The following is a 20,249-nucleotide window of genomic DNA, read 5'->3' as shown; positions in this document are numbered from 1 at the left end:
GATGTACCTTCCCCTTGTCAATTTTCTGTGCCCACATTATGCCCTGGCTATGCTTTTCCAAAAGTGTGTATCTCACACCATGTTAGTTGCTGATTTACCGGTGTGTCTCCCCTCTTCTTGAGTCCCTGTGATGTGTACAAGTACCAGAAGCATAATAAACCCACAAGGAATGTTTGCTGAGTGAATGAATGAATGACAAATGCATGAATGGGTGACGTTTTAACTATTTTAATATTGCTTTTCAACAAAGTTTCCTGATTTCTTCAACAAGTGCAACCTTTCATAAGATTATTATAAAACACAGTTTTTACACACAACAGTTTGATGTTGTACTAAAAACAATAGTGTCCCTGGGGCCTACTGAAGGGTAAACTGTGCACACTTTCATTATAGGGTCTGACGATTTTTTAGGTTTGAGCCCCTGTGCCTGCATTTCATTGCTATTATTATTTTAGGATACCTCTCTCTGAGGCCAATGGCATCATTGTCACTGTGTCTTCCTCGAGCAGCCTCCCTCCAGCCGCCTACCATTCTGCCACTTATGCATAAAGAATTGTATCTATAAAACAAGAGTGAGCACCTTGTGGGTTCTTTTAAGAGTCAAGTGCACAACATATGTACCCAGATAACAACAGCCCCCGGCCTGGAGACAGCCTCTGTGTCACACTGAGAGAGCCAGCCCTCCTTGCTAGTTGACCTCTTAGCTCTTTGGACCAAGAGTACACATCTAATCCAAACCCAGCTAATCATATTTTATCTCCCAGGAATTTGGACTTGGATTACCATGATATTGACTCAGGTAGCTGTTGAGGTCTAAGCTGCACATAGACTTGGAAGCTGAGGCTGCCATTTGGGGAAAGCTGTGATGACCACGTCCCAAGTGGATAAAAGAAACAAGAAAGCAAATCTGCAGGGAGGAGAGAAGAAGAAAGCCAACATTCAGAGAGAAGCAGAGATTATACTATCCTAGAGAAAGACAGAGGAAAAGCAGATTGATCCCCGGTTTTCCATATCCCTACTCCTGTTTCCGAGAGACCCAGCCGTACTTGTGACAATGGGCCTTACTCAGAGCTCCTGGCATCATTTAGTCAACGGGTTTCTGTTTTGTTTTATTTTTGTTTTTTAGTGAAGCTGGTTCTAATTCATTTCTGTTCTTTGCAATGGATGGTCCCTGAGACAATAAGAACTACAGTTTGTTTGTTGTTTACTATCTCATGTGCTCATCAACTTCCTTGTATGTAGATATTTTTGTCTCCATTTTACAGATGGAACTGGGCCTCAGGAAAGTAAGTAACTTGCCCAAATTCATACATCCAGCATGTGGCAGAGTGGTGTTTGGACCTGGGCTATCTGACTCCAAAAACCATTCTTTAACCACTTTATTCTACTCTCTTTCATGACTTTGTGATATTTATTTTAGCCCTTTGAGCTTCCAGTTTATTGGCGGACTTGCCATATATGTGAACTCTGGAAAACTAAGATATATTTTGACATCCAAAAAATCAAGATGTGGAGCCAAAAAAATCATAGAACACAACTAGACCTTGGTAGTCATATTTTTCAGTGCCTTAATTTTTAGAAATTGGAAACTGAGGTCCCCAAATTTCAAGTGACTTGTATTATAATGAACAGCTTTCACACATATGAGATAGATATTAAGTCTCTGATACCAGAATTCAAAATTTTTTTTGCATCCTCATACCACATGATCAAATCTACCTGTTCCAAGATGGTCTGACGTGTTTCCTCACAATGATCGATCTTGTACACAAGTTACCAGCTCATGGGATGTCCATCAGCCCTGCCTCTTAACTGACAGAGTCACTTTTTTTTTTTTAATTCTTTATTTTATTTGTTTATTTTTGGCTGTGTTGGGTCTTCGTTTCTGTGCGAGGGCTTTCGCCAGTTGCGGCAAGTGGGGGCCACTCTTCATCGCGGTGCGCGGGCCTCTCACTATCGCGGCCTCTCTTGTTGTGGAGCACAGGCTCCAGACGCACAGGCTCAGTAGTTGTGGCTCACGGGCCTAGTTGCTCCACGGCATGTGGGATCTTCCCAGACCAGGGCTCGAACCCGTGTCCCCTGCATTAGCAGGCAGATTTTCAACCACTGCGCCACCAGGGAAGCCCGACAGAGTCACTTTTGAACTTAGAACACCAAAGGCCACCACCATGCAACCTCAGTTAAATTTTTTTTCAATAAATGCTGAAAGAGACCTTTTTACATCATGATGAAGGAACTACCTTTTTATTGATTAGAATAAGATTTATTCAGCAAGTGCGCCATTGTTTAGGAAAATCCCTAGAAAGAAATCTATATCCTTATTTCCTTATTTACTCCCCATTAATTGAGTGCTCTCTAAGTGCGAAGCACTGTGCCAGGCATTGTGTGGGAAGTATAATAGTCCCTTTCCTTAAAGTACTCAGTCTGACTCCAACCTTTCAAGTGATTTGGAAATGGGATTTAAATGCACCAATTATTATGTGGCAAAGCATATGCTACCTTTTTTCCTATATAAGGCTATAAGGAAACAAGAGACATTTAGCAAGAGACAAATTACTATATAAAATGCAAAATGCCTCTACAATAAAAAGTTGTGATTTTAGTTATAGCACAGTATGATTTATTCTCTTAGCCTTTCTGATAAGTGAACCTTTGCATTTTCATGCTTTATTCTTAATTTTAAAGTATTGGAGTGCGTGCAGTGAATGATCGATAGGTAGACAGGGCAGCGATCCCACAGTGCTTTGAAATTACTCTGTTAACACCGCTCTCCTGTTTTCTCCGGGGACAGCGTTTCCCACTCAGCGCCCTCCCTATTACAGCTGCCCCTGATGATTAAATATCAGTACTGAGCAGCTTTGTAGTATATTCTCCTAGGAGACTTCTTCTATTCATTTCTAGCATAATCTCTTATACTCATTTCTTGGGAATGAAAACCCATCTTGTCGCTTTCAGCCAGGTCCCAGAAGTGAAATACGGGGGCACATTAATCTGCCATGACAGCCTAATCCCATTCCTCGCCACCTCCCAACAATTCTCAATTTCCTAATTACCTTTCATGGTTTTCCTTCTGAAAGTTTCCTGTCTTTTCTGAAAGCCATGGCAGCACACTTCCATTGTCTCTTTTTCAACGAATATGCATATCTAGGGAAGTTATGAAGGTACATAGTTCATAGCTATGCAGGTTCCTTTTACACGCTTATTTTTGGTGCCTGTGCAAAGTGCTGGATGCCTATGGGGGACAGAATTTTCACGTTGACTTTTCTTTTTAATAAGTTTCTCCTCAGTGTGCTGCCTGTCTAAAAATTAAAAACTTCAGTATGTTGGGATGACCTAATCAATACTGAGCATCATGAAAGATCACAGGTATAAATCTTCCTGTGCTTAAGGGATCTGGATTCTCTTCTGCTCTCCTTCTCTCCCCCTGTCTCCACATACCCTACATGTATATGTAATATTTTCACAATTACAGTGCGTGTGCCCCGGAGCTACTGATGTGATGGATTTACTTACCACAGACAATTAAAATGAGGTGTGGTGCTAAAGTCAATTTTTTTCCACATGTGATTGATTTGAGGGGTTTTTTTTCACATTTTACATGAAAAATGACAGTATGCCTTTACATAAAGTACATTACATGAAAGACATGTCCTCTTTTTTAAAAATGGTTTTATGATCAAGTAAGATTGGTCAGTACTGCATATTATGTCCCCTTCCTGCAGAATCACAGTGCATATTTTCACATATAGATGCCACCGAGAAATCCTATAATAAAGAAGCAGTTTAACTTTTTAAACCCAGCATTTCCCAAACATATTTAACCACGGGACCCTTTTTATTTCTGCCTGTAATGCCATTTAACATTCCAAAGAACTAGTATTCTGTAGAATACATTTTGATAAAGTTTATCCTAACAGATAGATTTTAATTTTTGCCACTTTTATCAAGTTTTCTGACCATGGACTTCACTCTTGCGGTCCTAGGAGGTTCATAGCATGTGCATGAGTAATGGCAGGTGTAGGCGCATTCTCAGTGAGCCTTGGACTGAGAGAGAAAGCACCAGGATGTCTTGCAGTCTTAGAAAATCTGACAGAGACCAAACCTAGTAATGTAAATAGAGGAACCATATGGAATTGGAAACATTCTTGCTTAGATGATTTCATTCTAGACAAAAAAAGTAGAGTTAGTATCATGCTCCATCTTGTGAATGCTAAGATGGCACCTTGCTTGCAGAAAGGTGACATCGTAAGTGCAAGTCTCCTGTGCAGTTATAGGGGACTGTGAGCTTCCTGAGGGTAAGAGCCATGTCTTCTTTATCTTTGTATCCCACATGCCCACAGCCTCGCCTTGCAGTAGTCATCAATCCTTATTAGGTGAATGAATGAATCAATCAATCAATCACAGTCTCTTCGTAGCATTAGTCTGGTTCTGTTGCAAAATCTACATATTTGTGATTAAATAAGTATTGTGTGAGGGTGGGGACAATGTAAGACAGAATTACTAAAAGGAACAAAGAGAATGTGAGGATGAAGATGCTCAAACCGTGGGCCATCAGATGCATTTGCACAAACACCCTGAGAGTCCTCTGATGAAATGCAGCAATTCAGAATCCACGTGGATCTGGGGCAGAGGAGAGGGCAGCATAGGAGGCACCAGTGTTTTTGTTACAAGGTGTCCCCTGGTTAAAGGAGGAAACATCCTACTCATCCTGAAAAAAGAAAATATTTAGTGACTTGTTATCACGTAGCTGATTTAACTTTGTGAGGTCTGCTAAACCAACCTGATAAAGGAAGAGATGATATTTTGCATCTTGACCCTACTTTACATCAATGACTCTCTTATCAGGATTCACACCAGTAACTGGGGCACATCTGGCATGGCTAGTTAATAGAAACAAATCACAAGAATCTGAGCCTGTGGTTAGCGGTTATACTAGAAGAATTCTGAATTAAATTTTGAAACCTTCTTTCATCGATGACACAGCTTGGCAAAAATGGAGAACTGAATATCAGAAATGTATAAGTTATAATTATCTTTCTCATTATGTAATGAGAAAAAGCTTCACAATTTGGCTTCCAGTCTAGAACTGGTACTTACTAGCTTTGTGACCTTGGAAAAGTAGCATAACTTCTCTGAGCCTTGTTTTCCTTATCTGTAAAATGAGAAAATAATACCTATTTCATGGTTGTTGTCAGGACTAGAAGAAGTAATATATTAAGGTGTTAATATGTTGCCTAGTTCATGACAGGAACTTCTCATGAGAGCTATTATTATTAATAACATTATTTTAAAATGTTAACACACTTATTATTGTCAACCTTCAGTTTGAACTATAATCTCTAGACATACCACCACAACCTTATTAGCCAAGCAACTAATATTTTTTAAGCACCTACTCCATGCCAGGCATTTGGATTTGACATGCATATAAAACATCGTAGAATTTCAAAAGCCAAGACAAATACAGCTAAGACACAATACAGTGTGCATTTTGAAAAATGTATTTTCATAAAAATGAACTCTATGTTAGAAAAATAGTGACTAACATTAAATATTAATCACTTAATGCTAAGATTAGCCTAACAAATTTTCACGTATTAAATGATATAGATTAAGGCAAGATTTAAAGAAATAACACCACCTGATTAAAGTCTAGTACGCTGCTTACTAACCCTATTCCTAATAACCCCTAATCCTGCTGTTTTATTCCAACATGTGGTCAGCTCTGAGCCTTTCCAGAGATCACAGGTCCCCTGCACCCCCAAACCGGCCATGATCTTGGGCCGCCTCATGCTGGAGCTAGAGGGCACCTTATGACTGAAATCCCTCACGTGGCATTACATGCAGTCTTTGCTCCTCTCACTAAAAGGGCAGACTGTGATCTGGCAATCCCTGGCATTTCCAGGTTAAGGCCAAATTGCCCTTTCAATGTCCACACTCTCTGCAATTAGCAAGAAGGAACACAAGGACCTTCATGGGTCCTCGGCTGCCGTCCCATGACTGTCCTTTAAACCATAGGATTCTCGGAATGTCTCTCAACTCTTAAGATGCTCTAAATGCTACTTCAGGAGAATTGGAAATGAACACACTGGAGCACTTGCCAAATTGACATTGTTGAGGAATGGGTTGTTCTACATAAGCAAAATATACAGATAATTCAAAATTATCCTTTCAAGTATCAATTAACATTTTATTTACTTAAAATGGAAATATCTATGTGTTTTAACTGTTGATTAATAATTAGTATAGACTACAATCTACTACATGGCAGGCACTATGATAGGCACTTACAAGTATTTTATTGTATGCTCCTAAATAACAAGTGAGGTAGAGAGTATTATCATAATTTTAGAGACAAAGAAACTGATTCTTAAAGCAACCAAGTAATGACCTGAAACTATTACCGAGAGCTGAGTTCTGACTCCAAATCCAGGGAACTTTCTGGAGTTCGACATTGAGATATCATAGTGTGACTGTAGGTTGGAAAACCATAGTAGAAGCTTGTCGACCTTACATGTAAAGCAGATTAAATGGGTTCTGCATAATATTCACAAGGTCTTTTCCCATGGAGCCGCAAATACATTTGGTATATGACATTCGTTTTGGACACTCAGAAGCTTTATAAGGTTTAGTTCATGAAGCCTATCCTGATCCCCAAAGCCAGGAATTATGTCTCTTGTCCTCAGATCATCCAAAGCACTTTGACTGGACCTGGAACATTTTCTGTGGTATTTATATAATGTGCTCTGTGCTTTATTTTCCCTTAGGACCACATCTCATCTCCCTTACTAGTCTGTAAATTTCTTAGCAGCGTGGGCTGTGTCTTTTTCATGGTCGTCTCATCCACAGCATTTAGCCTAACACAGAGAAGATTCCCAAAACGTTTACTTAATACATTCGTGAACTACACAGGTGGTTACCTGAGGATGTATCTGCTCATAGTCCTTTGCAGAAGCAGGAGAAACACGTTGATCCAAAGAGCCAGTGTCGGGGGATCGTTGACGGGTGAAGGGCCTTGGTCACTCACACATCTGTCTTCTTTCAGGAGCGGCTCTGCCCTGGCCCAACTCTATGGAACTTCTGCTACCTTAGAGCATCACCATTTCAACCACGCCGTGATGATCCTTCAAAGTGAGGTACAGACCTAACATTCTGCTTCTCCCCTTGAAAGAAAACCAATGAAATGATGTTTCCTACTTCTCTTTCTTTGCAATGCCACAGGAAGATGCAGAGAATGGCACTCTTGGACCTTTTCTTTGTGGCTTTTTAAAAATTCTTTCAGATGCCTGACCAAGGACCTTGTTCAAATTCGTCCTGAGCTGATTCATTTGGGTTTTATTATTGGTTAGGAGGCTTTTCAGATTCACTTAGCAGAGCAGACTGCCACAGCTTGTCACCAGAGCATGGCCTTACCTTTCTTAACAATACAGAAGCCCACTAACAGATCCAAGTAGTGAGTGGCCCAACATCTCCATTTTGTGAAACCCATTTAAAAAGATGGTAGAAGCAGAAACAGGGTGGGAAAGTTACACTTTATTCGCATAATTGAGAAACCTATAAAAGACAAGAGAACTTAAAATTGCTGGTGGGACCGATTTGAAAGTGAGAACTGCAACTAAACTTGAGACCCAGGGCTGCAGCCATATGCCTTATTTTGCTTCATGTGGCATTGCAGGAGTTAGAAGTAGTTGGTCTTTTATACTTTTAGCTCTCCATGGACAAAAGGTAAAACAGCTAACTGACTCTGGCTGAGGCGTCTGAGTTTGAAATTGCCAAGAAAGGATCTGCTTAATTTTCTGCAGGCGTACAGACTTTTTTTTGAGGCCAGGAAGGGATCATCTGTTCCCCATTATTTGTCAGTTCTCTAGCTGTGCCATTAATTATTATTATTATCATCATTAAGGCCCTGCTTTGCTGGAATAGCATCATTAAATATGGAGGTTTTTTCCTCCAGCCTATCTTGAGAAAGAGTGTCTTTTGCAATATCGCGAAAGTCTTCTTTGACCCCATAAAGGAGAGTCAGCACTCCGGAACCTGAGTGCAGCTGCAGAAGGCAAACCCGCTGGGGGAGATGTATTTGCAGTTGGGAATGAAACATCAAGGGTCAGGCTCTCAGTAACTCTGACAGAAACCAGTATCCCAGCATCTGTGGCTCTGGAATTTTCCTATGAAGGCCATGTTTTAGCTGCGTGCCGTGGCAGAGGGAAGTAGGAACAGGAGGAAACCGGGGTCAGACTATCTTTTCTGTACTGGTAATATGATGGGTTTACGCCCCTGAGGCCAGACATTCTCACCTTTGTAATAACAGATTATATACAGGAGGTCAGGGTTTTCTCAGAAGGCCATTTGCTTGTTTCTCTGGGAAAACAAACCGCACTAACTCAGACTTTGTCTTCATACAAACAAAATACATCGGCTGCACTTCACTCTGGGGGTTCTCTTTGAAGAATGCAGAATAACAGTAATGGAACCAAGCAGTGGTGTGTTCAGGCTCTGCCCTGACGCTCCCCCTGCCCCACTCCATCCTGCCCATCAGAAAGGCAAAAATGCAGATGTCATCACCACCCCACTTTCCAAATAATGCAGAGGCACAGAGAGATTAGATAGCCTGAAGAAAGTTGCTCCAGACCTTTCTTCCTCTACATTTTTTTTTTCCCATGAATACCATTCCTCCCTAAGGAGTAGAAGTAGTATTTTAGGGAGACTAATCTATTTTAGAGACCAAACCGTTGAGGCACCGTAGAAGGCCAATTTACATATAAGCAATACACTGATTGCAAATTAACTTTTATTATTATTATTATTAAAGCTGACCTGGCTGGCTTTGTCACTCTCTTAGCTATAAATTGTGTTAAGTTACTTTATGTCCTTTAAAAGTAGTAAAATGCACTCTCAAAATAATCAAGATCCTCAAATTCAGACCAACTTTCTCCTGGACTTCACATTAGGTTTTACTGTAACTGGCTCCTAATAGCTATATTTCTTTCCCTGGGAGATGCTAGATGTGTGGCTGGATCCAGATGACCACTTTTCCAGAGCTCCCAACCACTTTTCCCAGGCCCCACTACACCAGCCTGTGATTGATCCATGGGGCAAGGCTGAGGCAAAGAAAGCTGGGCAGAATTATGGTGTGGCATTCCTTTAGTTATTAGTCTTCTTCCTACTGGCTGAATTAAGGGTCTGGAAGAGTTCATTTGAAAATTATTATTAATACTGGACCTGGTCCCAGGTGGAACCAATATACTTTAGTCTCTAAGGAGTGGTGGGTTCCCCCAATGAGATAAATTAACACAAGGAAGCAGATTATCATCTGGTGCCTGGTAGGTAGTGATTTACCAATTGATATTCTGGTTCCCTGGAAGAATTAATTTACTTCTCATTGGAAAATATTCTCAGGCAGTCATTTCACTGCCTTCCTTCTGCAGCATCTTCTGGCTCTCAACACTAGGTTTAAAACTGGTCCAGTTCCCAGACCACCTGTTTATGAGTTCATATCTCATGCTAAGAAAACCTGACAAATGAAAAGTCTTAACTTTCAAAGCAAATTAAGTGAATTGTCAGTCATTTAAAGAAGGATTTTTTCACACTTTACTAAAAACACTGTGGAACTGTCTAGTGTCGCTAAAACAAATTTGGATGGACAAAGGTGTGCTTTTCAAAGGTATGGAGACACAGGTGTACTTGCAGGTTGTTCAAGGCCAAAGGCATCTTTAGAGCCCTCCTATGCCAAGAGCAGTATCTTATACATTCTAGCTACTCAGTAATTATTCACTCTCCCGAATTTCACACACTCCATCCAGACGTATCTGCACAGCTTAACACGGGGTTTCTCAACTTCAACAGGATTGTCATGTTGAGCCAAGTACGTCTTTGTTGTAGGGTCTGTAGGGTGCACTGCAGGATGTTTAGCAGCGTCCCTGGCCTCTCCACTAGATCCCAGTAGCACCGTCCCTCAGTATGACAAGAAAAATGTCTCTAGACATTGCTAGAAGTGCCCATTGCCAAGATCACCCCCATTTGTACCACTGGTCTAATGTTTCTTCTCTTCCTTGAAGTCATTTGTTGCCAGAGCAAATACTTCAAAAGGCCAACTTAAGTCTTTACTAGTGAGACTAGTATGTATTGATATATCGGGGTCAGAAAGATTCCGGAACGCTTTGTCAGCTTTTCCGCTCTGTAATTCCACAGGACGTGGGCAGTTAAATGGAGTTGTTGGCACAAACGTAGCCTGAGGAAGATGAGTTCAAACACTCTTCAATATTGTCTTCAAGGCTAAGCATAATGAAGTGTCCCTTGGTGGTCCTCCTTAACAATGATTGTACTCCTAGCTTTGCTATGTTTGCCAGGGAATCTGTTTGTAGTTGCACAAAATGTCATTAAGCTTTTTAGAAAATGATTTTATCATGTTTCTAGACTTTTTAAAAAAAAAAAAAAAAAGTAGGAAAAACATGTAGTCACCAAGCTCAGATTTAATGTTGTCTTTTGTGACTTTGTACTTTCTCATTCCAGGGTCACAACATCTTTGCTAATTTGTCCTCCAAGGAATACAGTGACCTTATGCAGCTTTTGAAGCAGTCAATACTGGCAACAGACCTCACGCTGTACTTTGAGTAGGTATTGGCATTTGATCTATTTGACAAATGGATACCTAAAGTTTCAAGCTATAATTAATTTTCAGGTCCATATTGGGGATTGCCTGTTATTCTAACACTGATATCAATGTGTAAATGACCTAAACTTTTTGTTGTTGTTGTTGTTTTCCCCTCATCTAAGAGAACTTCATTAGTGTGGTGTCTATAAAACAAGACAATCAGGGCTACAATCACGAGATTTATATCTTTCTTCTGTTTTATGAGCCTTGTTTGGGACTCTTGGCTGAAACTAAGTGATGGCCATTTTTATTTTAGAGACTGGCTAAGATTGCTATTTTAGACTATGATTTCCGGTTAGATCTCTAATGGCATTGGTGATGCTAATGAAAAAGATTTGTTGCTGAAAGGATGACCAGAAAGCCAAGCCTTCATTCCTTGCCTCTCCTCTAGCTCTCTTTCTCAGAAGAGCCGTCCTCCTTTTCCCAAAGCTCAGGCCCCCATCTGAGCTGGCAATTCCATCCTGCTCGTTTCCTGTGAGACCTGCTCCCTCAGATACCACCTCTTTTGGCAGCCTGGTTATCTCTTCCTTCACTGATATGCACAGTTTTCTCTGATATTAAAGACCAAACAACTTCCCTTCCTTAAAAAATTCTTTGACTTGACCCCTTGGTCTTTAATTGCTTTTCAATTTACCTTTCTTTTACTGCCCACCTTTTAAAATAAATGGAGCACATGAGTACCTTTATTTTCCTAACACCCACTTACACTTTGGAGACCAACATCCACCTTCACATTCTACCAGCATTGTACTTTCAGAGGTCACCAGAGACTTCCTTGTCCCCAAATTCGATGTCCTTTACTCGTTTCTGATATTTTCTAGCTTCTTTGAGACATCTACAGGTTTACTGATTTCTCATTGTCAATTTCTACTCTCTTTTCTTCCCCAACATCCATCTGCCTTCCTCTCTCCTTTTCTGGATCCCTTATAGGTTTCTTTTCTCCTTGCTTCTACGTATGAGTTCCTGAACCCATGTTCTTCTTTCTCTACTCTACTCAGATTCACTCCCCTGGCCTCAGTACTATATTACCTCTGTAGAGTCATAGAGAAGACCCTGAAATTCTTCACTCTAACACTACCTCACATTCTAGACCTGCATCTCCAACACCCATCTTAAAAGCCTTCAGTGGCTTCATTGCTTTCAAAGCAACCTCTAAACTTGGTTCGCATTTCAAGGTTCTCCCTCCATAATCTGCCCCCAACTATTTTTCATCCTTGTCTTCCACTTCTCTCCAACGTGATTTGTACTCCAACCAGACAGGTCTAATGTTACCCTTTGTTTTTCGTTTTTCAGAAAAAATAATCCTTTTTGTTAGTTAACTGCATGTTACCCTGGGAAAACACCTTATGCGGTGGCCCTAGCTCCCCAATCATCTCACCGTTCCTACATGGAATCCTGTTCCTCCACTTCCCTATCTGGCTGAACTATCTTCTACCACCTTTTCCAGGAAGCCTATATCACTCCCTTTGAATTTTATTGTACTTGGCATTGCATCAGTTAGAATTAGATTCAATTGTAAGGGACAGGAAACCCAAAATAACAGTAGCTTACTTCTTTGTCACATAAAAGAAATCTAGAGATAAGCAATCTGCAGTTGGCAGAGTAGCTACATTAAGTCATCAGGGACCCAGGCTACTTTATCTTTCTGTGCTGCCACCTTCAAACACATGGTTTCCACCTGAGTCCAAGATAGCTGCTCATTTTCCAGGCAAAATGTCCACATCCCAGTTATCAGAAGGAAGGGACAAAAAAGAAAGGGGCCAAAGGTGACGCAAGTTATCTTTTAAGAGATTTTTCTGGAAGCTTCACATAACAATTCCACTTACATTTCATTGGTCAGAATTTAGTCGCTTGGCCATCCCTAGGTTGAAGGAAGGTTAGGAAAGGAAGGCTTCATTTTGGGTAATTATATGCCCTGCTAAAGTCTAGGAGTTCTATTACTAAGAAAGAAAGGGAAGAGAGATATTTGAGTAGACAACTGATAATCTATGCCACAGGTGTTTATTGCTGGTCTCTAGTGAATGGGTTATGACACAGTATAGCGCAAGGAGTAAAAGGCTTTGGAATTATATTGGTCTGGATTTAAGTCTCATTCTGGCATTCTAGTTAAACCTGGTGTATTGAGCCCAAGTGTCTATGTCCTCTCCCTTCTGAAACTCCACTAAAATGGCACCAAATAAATTTAAAAGCAAAAACAAAAAGGCGTAAGTCAGAGAACCAGAGAGGGCCCAAAACAACTGATAAGAGATAATCCATTTGTGGAAAATGGAAGGCCAGCTGATGAATGTAACTGATCTGGCAGAGTGGAGTGGAAGGTAGGAGGACAACTCTGAGAAGCAAGCCACTTTGTCTTGCAGAGCCTTGCTTGCGGCTTAGAGACAAAAAGTACCATGGAAAGTGAGTGTGACGCTCACAGCTTAAGACAAGGAAATTACTAAAAAGTCAGTTTTCAGAACACTCAGAGCCCATCAAGTCCTCCACCAACCTAGTCAGATAACTCCCTTTCCTCTATCCCTGGAGAAGGGCAGAGGTTTATTCTCTGGAGAAATGAAAGAAAGCGCTCTGGACTGAGAAAAGTTCAAGGTGGGAATGAGATGCAGAGCTCAGAAGAAGGGATGAAGTCAAATGGGAACAGGTCTCTGGGTTGAAACCCCAAGCCCACAGCCCAGTCACCCAGAGGCCAGAATCTATAAGCCACACATCCAGGTTTCTCAGATTCAGCAAATGGAAGTACAAGAAGTGCAGTTAAATTTTAATTTCAGGTAAACAATGAATAATTTTTAGTATAAATGTGTCCTATGCAGTGTGTGTGTGGGACACACACATACAACTTCTGGTTAGCCTCTTAATGCCATACTCTTAACACGCAGATAGCAAGGATCACAGAACATTTTATGAAAGTCTCGCATGTGAAACGCAGAGACCGAAGCAAACAGAAAATAAATGGAATTCAGAGAAAACAGGGAGAGGAAGAAAACAAAAACCAAAAACTGCTGTTAATATCCTTAGAGAGCTAAAATATTGCCCCATGAAATAAGAACAGAATGCTTTAAAAAATAATAGGAGCAAACTGTAGAAGAAGAAAGAGCTCTTGCAAATTAAAAACATGATGGCCAAAATAAAAATCAAATGAAAGCATTGAGAAATACAGTCAAAGGACAACAAGGCAGCAATATGAAAAACACTGCTTTGTTTCATTATATGCTTTTTAGTACTGTTTGATTTGTTAACTGTTGTATTACTTTTATAAATATAAATTTAATTAATTTTTTAAATATATTTTAAAAGTAAAAATCCTAGCTCTGCCACTACATAGCTGTGTGTCATCAGACTAATTATTTACCTCTCTGAGCCTCTCTTCTTCATGTGTAAAATGGACATAATAGTACCTATGTTATCTGTCTTATGAAAGTCTTATACCTTATAAATGTCTTGTATGTCTTATAAATGGTGGCATCTACAACCTCATTTGTTTTATAGGCTATTTATTTTGCATGTTTTGTGGCCCTCATTTTGACTTAACTATCATGCTGTTCCATCTTTTTCTGAATTGATGCTGCTGAATTGGTTATTTATGGAAGCCTGTATCCCTTTAATATTCTTATTTCCTGTGTCTGACACTTGCAGGGTTTTGTGTTATTTTTCTCAAAGTAGAAGCATTTTCCCAAGCCAAGTTTCCAAATAAGTTCTAAGGGAGAAAAAAATGTCAACAGTAGGAGTCCATTCATTAAGCCCTGTTAGGGATGTGACGAATCACTGAGTGACCGCTGGGATGCAGTCAAGGAAGTTGGTTGCAACTCGTTTTCTCATTACTCTGCTCTTATCTTAATGCTGCAGCCCCGGCTAATGTTTGCTGACTCCAGAGAAGCTGGCTTGTTCTCTTTTTGTCAGCCTTATTGTTTTTTTGAGTTTCTGAATAGCTGCTCATTCTCTAATCTAGACCTTCAGGAGGCTGATTCACTTGCCTGTCTAAAGTTGCATTAAAGTATTGCCATATTTTTAGGCAAAACAATTCCTAGGGTTAATGAGGGGGAAAGCAGCTACTACAAACTGTCTCCCAGTTGCTTTTATTTCACAGAGATACAGTTGTGGAATTGGAAGGGATGTTAGAAGTGATGTAATCCAATTCATCTCCTTTATTTTGTAGATCAGGTACTAAGCTTGAAAAGGTTAAATAGTGTAGTTTGGGTCACATAACTAATTAGTGGCTAAGCTGGAACCCACACCTCCTGTTTCAAGGCTTTTCCACAAACACTGTATTCCTTCTCTAATAGAAGAATTAAGAAGTAGTTGTCATTTACGTTGGGGATGCATTACATGGAAATATTGACCTTCCCAGGTGTACATGAATTGGTTTATTATGAAAACCAGGATGAGTTCCCATCCTCTCTCCCAAAGCAGAGCCAGAGACAAGGGCTTGCATGCACATAGTCTAGTTTTGGAGGTAACATCAGGAATAGGAGTGGAGGACTGGGACAGTGAAATGGGGAAGGAGGGAAGCTCTTGTAAAGACACATTCCCTTGTTGGTCAGCACTGTGGTCAGTCGGGCTTGATCCCGCAGGGACTGTCTGAAAAGTCTTGTATAAGCTGCACCTCAGAATTACCCACCAGCCTCCAGCCTCCATCAGCCGAGGCTGTTCCATGGGAGTTAAAACTTCCATGCACTTCCAGGACATGCATGCCCAAGGGCTGGGAATTCCTGCAGCCATTCCCCATCCCATGCGTGGGCTCAGAGCAGCACCAGGGCAGAAGGTAAGCAAGGCACAGGGCAGCCGAGTCAGGAGCCATGGTGCTGGTTGGAGCAGCAGTGGCTGAAGAAAGGTGGACTATGAGGCCGCCTTGTACCCTTTCTAGAAGTTTGGATCATCCTTGGTTCTTCTGCCCTGACTGCTTAAATCAAAAGCCTTGACACAGCGGATGTCAACCAAAAAGGACGCTCACTGCTTTCCTCCCCTAAGAAGGGGAGAGTCACTCTAGAAGGGGTCAAAGCAGGCAGGGAGAAGATCCAGTCCTTTTGCAGGGAGGTTATGACTCATTCCTGGGGGCAGGATCTCCTGCCATGAGCCAAAAGGGGAAAATGTAAAATTCCTGGAAATATGGAATTCCTTTAAAAACAACCACAAAACCTTGTAAATTTAATTTCTAATGGCTTTGGGTATGCTCAGGATTCTATACTACAAATGATGGGTGAAAGCAGAATTCACAAGTTTAAAAAACAGAAAATCAAACAAAACCTCAGTGTGAATTTCTGGGCTTCACAACCTAGGTCTGGGGGTTAATTCCTCAGTCTGATTTTCCAACTCATTGAAAGCATTTTCCAGTTACTGCTGAGTGATTTTCTGAAATTGATTTCTGTGCCTATTTCTGAGTCCCCGCAGTGAATATGGCTTTGATAATTAAATAGTAATTTCAGCATCTCAAGCAGGAATTAGATATACCCTATTGGTAACCAGCCATGTAACTTTGAGAGAGTCACTCACCTAATCTCTCTTTGCCCTGGTTTCCTTGTCAGCAACATGGGGACAGGTACATCACCCATACCAATCTCCTAGAGTCCTTGTGGTGGCCAAAGGAGATTACCTATATGAAAGGTAATTAAAACTTAGATAATCTAAATAATTTAAATTTGATAACACCGATAATTTAAAGTACCTTATAAAGAAAAGAATCATTCAGCCAGAAAAATTAATAAAATTTGGACCATTAAAGATGGCACTTGTTGGGGCAGACAGAGAGAGAGATCCAAAATTACAAGTGTTAAAACTTCAAAGAGATGTCGCAGTTGCCTTAGACTGTCTGCATGAAGTCAACAAAGATGACCTTGCATCTTCCACAATTAGTAATAAAAAACAACGCCTAAAATTTCCTGAGTGCTCACTTGGGAGCTTTATATACACATTATTCCATTTAACACTTAAAGCAGTTCTGTCAGAGCAGGTACTATTATTGACCAGGTACTATTATTGACCCCATAGCAGGTACTATTATTGACCCAATCATACACATGAGGAAACTGAGGTTTGGAGAGATTCAGTAAATTGCTCACCATGTTAAATGGTAAAGCTGAGATTGGAACCAAGTATTTAGATTCCAAGATGCTTGTAACTACTCTGCCATTCTCTCTGCAGTTAGTTTAAGAGAACCAAAGGGGAAACTGAGGCCACTCCTGGAAATACTTGGGCACCAAGGGCAGCAGTAATGCCAGTTCCAGACCCACTAGATATCAAGCCGGTGGCAACTGAACAAACTGCTGATGCCACCAGCAGGCTGTGGGTCGGGTGGAGGCTCCAGGTGAGAGTTGCTCAGGAGCCTCACCTGTGGGGCTGAGACCGCAAGTAGAGGCTCCTTGTTTGTTGTTGAGCTATACTGGGACATCAGAAGTTGGCAGTTCTTTAGCTTTAATACAGTCGTGGAAGCTGTTGCTCTCAGGTAGCAGTAACTGTTTAGCATTCATCCCCAACAGGTTGTGACCGCAGAATACTATATCCCTCATTTACCAGGTGCCTGCTCCATGCCCAGCATTGTTCTAGGCATTACAGTATCTCCCTGTATCACCACTAGAATGGGAGCTCCATGAACGCAGACATCTTCCTCTTTAGCTCACTCTTGGAGCCCCCAAACCTGACACACTGCCTGACATAATAAATTCTCAAAATATTAGCTCTTTGATATTGAATTCTTATATCAGCCTGCAAGGTAGATATTGTTATCCCCATCTTCTAGATAAGGATACATGGGCTTATAGAGGGCACATGCTTTACCCAAAGTCATCAAGTTGCCTGTGACATGTCTCCATGCCACATTGCCTCAGATCACTATTTAAACCAAGAATTATCCAAGAATTCAGATTTTATAAACCCATTTGGGCGCTTAATGCTTTTCTGGTTGGCTTTCTAAATTAATCAGACTAATCTTCAAATTGAAAAATTTTCACTTCCCTTTGTGCTCTGCAAGCATTCATCAGCCATTACGGAAAATGCCCAGTCTAATGGTTTCTTTGTCTTTGTCTTTCCAAAGGGATGCAATAAGTAGTATTTCTCAAAAGCATCTGATGATGACAACAAAATGTACTAAATTGTCTTAGATTGTTACGAGTTATGGTTTGACCATCCTTCTAAAAATTAGACTAATATCTAAAATAATTTATTTTATGAAATACAATAGGAACTCAACAAATGTTTCTACTGCCATGTAGACAGGAATATTCATTCATTCATCATTATACAAATGTTTATTAAGAGTCCACTATGTTCAGAGTTTTCAACCTCTACAGTAGCCTACACTCAACTAGCCCCATATTGGAAAGGAAGAGGATAAATTAATGCATAGTAAGGTGTAATGACTTATAGGGCTTAACCCATTGTTCTTTCCCAAACATTCTTATATTTTAACAGAGCTGATGAATTAACCCACGGAAATTACTCTAATGTTAGAACAACAGACACAGTGACAGGTTAATGGAAGAAATATTTTGGTACTTTTTGATGCACATCAAAGGATTTTATATCTATTCATCCTCATATCCCCATCCACATGATATTGCAACTGAATAAAACATGAGAAATGTATCCACTAGCACTTACTGATGCCTTCTTTATGCCAGGCACTGTGCTAGTTGCTGGGGATCACAGGCAGAGAAGACATAATTCTTACCTTCAGGGACTGAGAACCCAGTGTAAAAGTGAGAAAAACAGTAATACCACATCGTGAGGAGTGCTACGGGCCAAGTAAATGCAGGGGCAACTAGGGCATGCTCCATCCAGCAACCCCTTGGACCACTTCTTGTCCTGGAGATTATGAATCAACTGAACTAACGGTTAGGGCCTTGTATTGTCTAATTTTCTGTCATTTTCAATATTGAGAGTCATTCTCGTCTTTCCATTTCCTGCATTTGCCAGTTTTATTCGTGCTGTCACCAACAGCACAGCACCTAACAGGTAATTTCTTTCAGGTTCTTAGCTGGTCATGTGTTATCAGTGCTAGTCTAACACAGGGAGACAATTCACTTTCAAAATTAAATATATGACTTTTTTTCCTTTAGTCATAATTACTGGAATTAACATCTGCCTACTAATTTATTATTCCTCTCTGATGCTTTTATGCCCAAAGTCCAGAAGTGTCTCCAGAATCTGCATTTAGCAATCAGTTGCAGATGTATGGTCTGCCTGTTGAATGAGCTGAAAGAACAAAATTCTCCTCCCCTATACCCATTCCACCCCGTCCCCTATACTCTCCTTCCACACGTCTGACAATTCTGGAGTTGAAATTGCAGGAGAGTCACAATGATGATTTTCCACCTCAGCAGTAAAACCTTCCTAACATTCATAGAATTTTAGTAGATTCAGAACAGTTAGATAAATAGATAAAGATTATGTGTCCATATATACATGTAGAGTTGTATAAATTTACAAAAAATATTCCTGATTAAAATATACACAGGATTGGTAATTTCTCAATTTACAAATAAAAGGTGCCTTGTAGATGAATTACAAACCAGAAAAATTTTCAATGTAGCGATGGGTGACTGGTAACCAATCTTTAAAATTATTTCTGAAGGTAATTTTAGCAGTGCTGTTCAAATGATGCTTTTTTAAAGATTGCTATTTTTCGGAGTGAAACATATGTCGGGAGAGCAGGATAAAAGCCTAATAAAAACATATATGATTATAAATGAGATTTTCCAGTAAGTTGCTTTCCACTAGCTGAGGTGTTTGCCATTGTCCTTGAAAACCAAGGTTCCCAGTGATCTGCTTGAAAAGTTAATGATATATTTCCTCATGACAGAGGAGTCTGGATACAGGGAGTGTTATATAATTTTGTGGATTTTCAAACGTTCGTTTTAGCAGCCCCATGTTTTTAAAAGCACTCCTATTTCTAATAGTTTCACACATGCTGATTTTGACTCTATGATCTATATACACGTACACATACAGATGTTAAAAGGAGCAGCTGTGTGGGCCAATTTCTCAAAAGCACAGTGAATTTCACGGTTATCTCTAAGGAGGGGGTCAGAAATACACCACCTAGAGCTGCAGACCACCAATCTGGTCTGGGCCATCTGCAGCCCTTTGGAGCATCTCATTGTTGATGGAAAGACCACTGTCTGGTGCCCACCGTGGTACTCGGTACTGGGTACTTCCTTAGTACAGCAGCCTGTGATGCCGTTATACCTATGTCCAGAGTCTCACAGCATGCAAGGCTATTTTGCCCCCATTCATGCAACACACAATTTATAAAGATTACCTCAGAGGGCCAGAACTGGGAAGCTCGGGACCTGGAATCTACCTAGATCTGCCCATAACTACCCTGGGACCCTGGGCAAATCACTTCACCTTCCTTCACCTTGAGTTTCCGCACCTATAAATGAGAGAATTACCTTTTTCAAAGGTTCCATATACCCCTAACAATCTGTATTTATAATGAAAACTCAAATTAAACATAGAAATCATTCTATGACCCAGCAATTTTACATATATATAAGTGTGTGTGTGTGATTTATGTACACAAACACACATAGAGACAGACAGACAGAGACGGAGAGGCAAAGAGGGATCCAAACCTTGGGACGCCAGAATAAATAGAACCTATCAAGAAATA

General features: G+C 40.4%; 1 protein-coding gene across 1 annotated transcript in view; it reads left to right on the top strand.

Moving 5' to 3' along the window:
* Positions 1-20,249, top strand: part of PDE11A (phosphodiesterase 11A) — a 430,340-nt gene that overhangs the window by 360,809 nt on the left and 49,282 nt on the right. The window contains exons 14-15 of the mRNA XM_082466844.1: positions 7,046-7,136; positions 10,510-10,610. Coding sequence (XP_082322970.1) covers positions 7,046-7,136; positions 10,510-10,610 — 192 coding nt within the window. The remainder of the gene's footprint in view (positions 1-7,045; positions 7,137-10,509; positions 10,611-20,249) is intronic.

This window comes from Balaenoptera physalus, assembly GCF_965194825.1.
Source record: "Balaenoptera physalus genome assembly, chromosome: 6".
In the NCBI taxonomy this organism is placed as follows: Eukaryota; Metazoa; Chordata; class Mammalia; order Artiodactyla; family Balaenopteridae; genus Balaenoptera; species Balaenoptera physalus.
The sequence above is the reverse complement of the archived record's forward strand: the minus strand, read 5'-3'. Positions and strand labels throughout refer to the sequence as shown.